Source organism: Spinacia oleracea, chromosome 5 (genome assembly GCF_020520425.1).
Source record: "Spinacia oleracea cultivar Varoflay chromosome 5, BTI_SOV_V1, whole genome shotgun sequence".
Classification (NCBI taxonomy): Eukaryota; Viridiplantae; Streptophyta; class Magnoliopsida; order Caryophyllales; family Amaranthaceae; genus Spinacia; species Spinacia oleracea.
Window position 1 is genome coordinate 46,324,176 of NC_079491.1, and position 2,798 is coordinate 46,326,973.

General features: G+C 38.3%; 1 protein-coding gene across 1 annotated transcript; it reads right to left on the reverse strand.

The window, feature by feature from the left end:
* Positions 1–654: 654 nt before the first annotated feature.
* On the reverse strand, positions 655–2,798 carry LOC110805876 (pectinesterase-like). Its single transcript, XM_056828321.1, has 2 exons — positions 1,610–2,798; positions 655–1,485 (listed from the first exon to the last, which is right to left on the reverse strand). The coding sequence occupies exons 1-2, from the start codon at positions 2,658–2,660 to the stop codon at positions 782–784; spliced, it is 1,755 nt and encodes a 584-aa protein (XP_056684299.1). The 5' UTR covers positions 2,661–2,798; the 3' UTR covers positions 655–781.

Here is a 2,798-nt window from a genome sequence, read left to right on the forward strand (position 1 = left end):
CAAGCTACAAATCGCTTTTTTATTTAAAGGAAAAAAATAGTACTAAATTGTGATGTTTTTTTTTTCAGTTTGATTTTAATAGAAGATAAAATGTTTGAACAATTAGAATATAGTTAGTATGATAACACAATTAGAAGATATTAGTATAGTTATATATACTTCCCCTATTTTTCAAAGTAGTTGTATCATTTGACTTTCACGTTACCAACTTAAAACTTTAACCACCTGTATTTATAAATTATATATATATATATATATATATATATATATATATATATATATATATATATATATATATATATTAGTAAATATTAAAAAAAGTTGATGTATTAAACTATACATTGAGACAAATCCAACAACATTTTACGTAATAATATTTGTTTTTATTTACTAGAAGAAAATTATGGTCAAAGTAAGAAAAATGAATTGTCCAAAAGTAAAAATGGTGCAACTATTTAGGAGCGGAGGTACTATTTTATTTTTGCTAAATATAACTTTTTGGGGGGATTATGAACTTGACTGATGCTTAAAAAGACTTTTAGAGGATATCCTAAACTCCACAAATGCAGGAAAAAACGTTTTTGGCAATCTAAATTTCAGTAATGCTAAAAACGAGTTTTAAAAGCAACCACACTATAACTAATTCTATCAAAGTACTTTAAGAGGCAACATCAATTTCACTAATGCTAAAAAGATTTTTTAGAGGCAATCATAATTTTACTGATGCTATATTAAAATTTGTAGGGCAACCTTAATGTCACTAATGCCAAAAATAATGAGTTTATACAGCAGAAAAAGTTCCAGCAGCATATGGCACACCAGATTGAGGGATCCATTTATCACCGTTAACAAACAACTTAGCTGGAGTAAAACCATCAGCTTGTTGTGCAGTCAAAGTCTTAAGTCCAGCCCATTTAACTCTCTTAGTTGTATCAGCACCTGTGCCCTTGTTTTGGTACTCGGCATAAAACAATGTGTCTAGTGCAAAGGTACCTCTCCATTCTGTCCATCCCTGAGGAGCTATGGAGTCGTCAATGTTTGAGTACATGAAGATGGTTCGAGAGTATTCCTTCCATGGGCGTCCCAAGAAAGCTGGGAACTGATCTTTAACAGCCTTGTAGTCAGGTTCACCAGATACGGTACAACCTTCAAACACAAATGCTCCTGGTCCTTTCTCTTCGGTTCTTCCTTGGGCTGTTACCATGCATTGTTGGTCAGGTCCTGGCTTCCTTACGAACAACTTGCAGTTTTGGAACACAGCTTGTGCATCACCGAAGATGAAATCAATTGTTCCTGACACAGTGCAGTCCCTGTAGAATTGACGCCCTCTCACCGCGTATAATGTGTCTTGGTTTCCCACAACGTGACAGTTGTATATGACAGCGAAATCACTTACCACCCTAAGGGCTACGGCTTGGTGCCCATCTGGTCCTGCAGTGTTCTCAAATGTTATGTCCCTAGCCATGAACCCATCTCCAACAGCACCTGTAAAATTCAAATATAAAGTAATCCAATTATGTATTAGATAACCAAACACCAATGTACAACACTTTAAAATTAAAAAAATACACATATATATATATATATATACACACACGTATGTACTTACCGACGGTGGAGGTCTTAAAAGTTTGAATACCATCAGCAAAGCTTTTGCTCCCGGTAATGATAGTCTTGGTAGGTCCATCACCGACCAAAACGACATTTGTATGCTTCTTCTCGATGAGGACATACTCCTTGTAAGTACCAGCCTTAATGTAGATGATGAAGGGTGTAGGGTTTTTCAATGGAACCTTTGCCACGGCTTCGCCAATGGTCTTGTACTGCCCTGAACCATCCTGAGCAACAATAGCGTCAGGCTTGATCTGAGAAACAGGGACATCCATGATTTTGCGTTTGGGGTCGTTCACCCAAGCTGGCATCTCACCAGCAACCCACACACCCTTTCCTTCCTTAAGGAGACGTCTGTTAGCAGCAGAAGCACCACCATTACCGAGTGCACTAAGGTCAAGCCCGGGAATGTCAAGGTATTGAAGCATAGACTTGGCCTCAGTGATGATGTTCAATGCATTGCTGCTAAGCTCACGTGACACATTGAAGAAGCTACGCATCTTAGTGCCTGCATCACTGGTACAATTCTCAAACGCCTCGAAACAAACTTCTTGATAAGTAATGGCACCACCAACCCAAATCCTTAGATCCTCAAGGAAGTCATCCACATTTTCCATAGTGAAGGCACCCATAGAATCTATGGTTCTTTCAAGATCATTGATGGCATAACCAACAACTTCCTTACATATCTCCAAACCCTCGGCGGCACGAGGATCATCCTTAGCAGCCTTGATAGTGTTGGATTTCTCCAATGCTTTGGTTATTTCATCCTTAGCCACCCTAAATGCTGCCTGGACCAGCTGCTTCGGGTCAGTGGTGTTACCTGCAGAATTTGTCAACGTGCTCTCACAAGCTTGCTTGTAACGTGTTGGTTGACAAATGCTTTGGACTGCCTTTGTACCAGAGGCAATCTTGTGATCATCGCCACCTTTTGGAGACGCTCCGTTGTTATCATTGTGCCCGAACTTCGACACACCAATTGTCACAGCCGCCACGCATGCCACCACACATATTGCCGAGATAGCTATAACAATAGGACTTTTGGCCATTTCTTTAACCTTTTGTTTTTTTTCCTTTTTGTTTTTTGTGTTTTATTAGTAGAGTTTTTGGGGCTCAATTTTTTTTTAATATTTTTTATTTGTTATTGGAATTTGAGGAAGCCCCAAGTAGGCTATGAAATGATGATT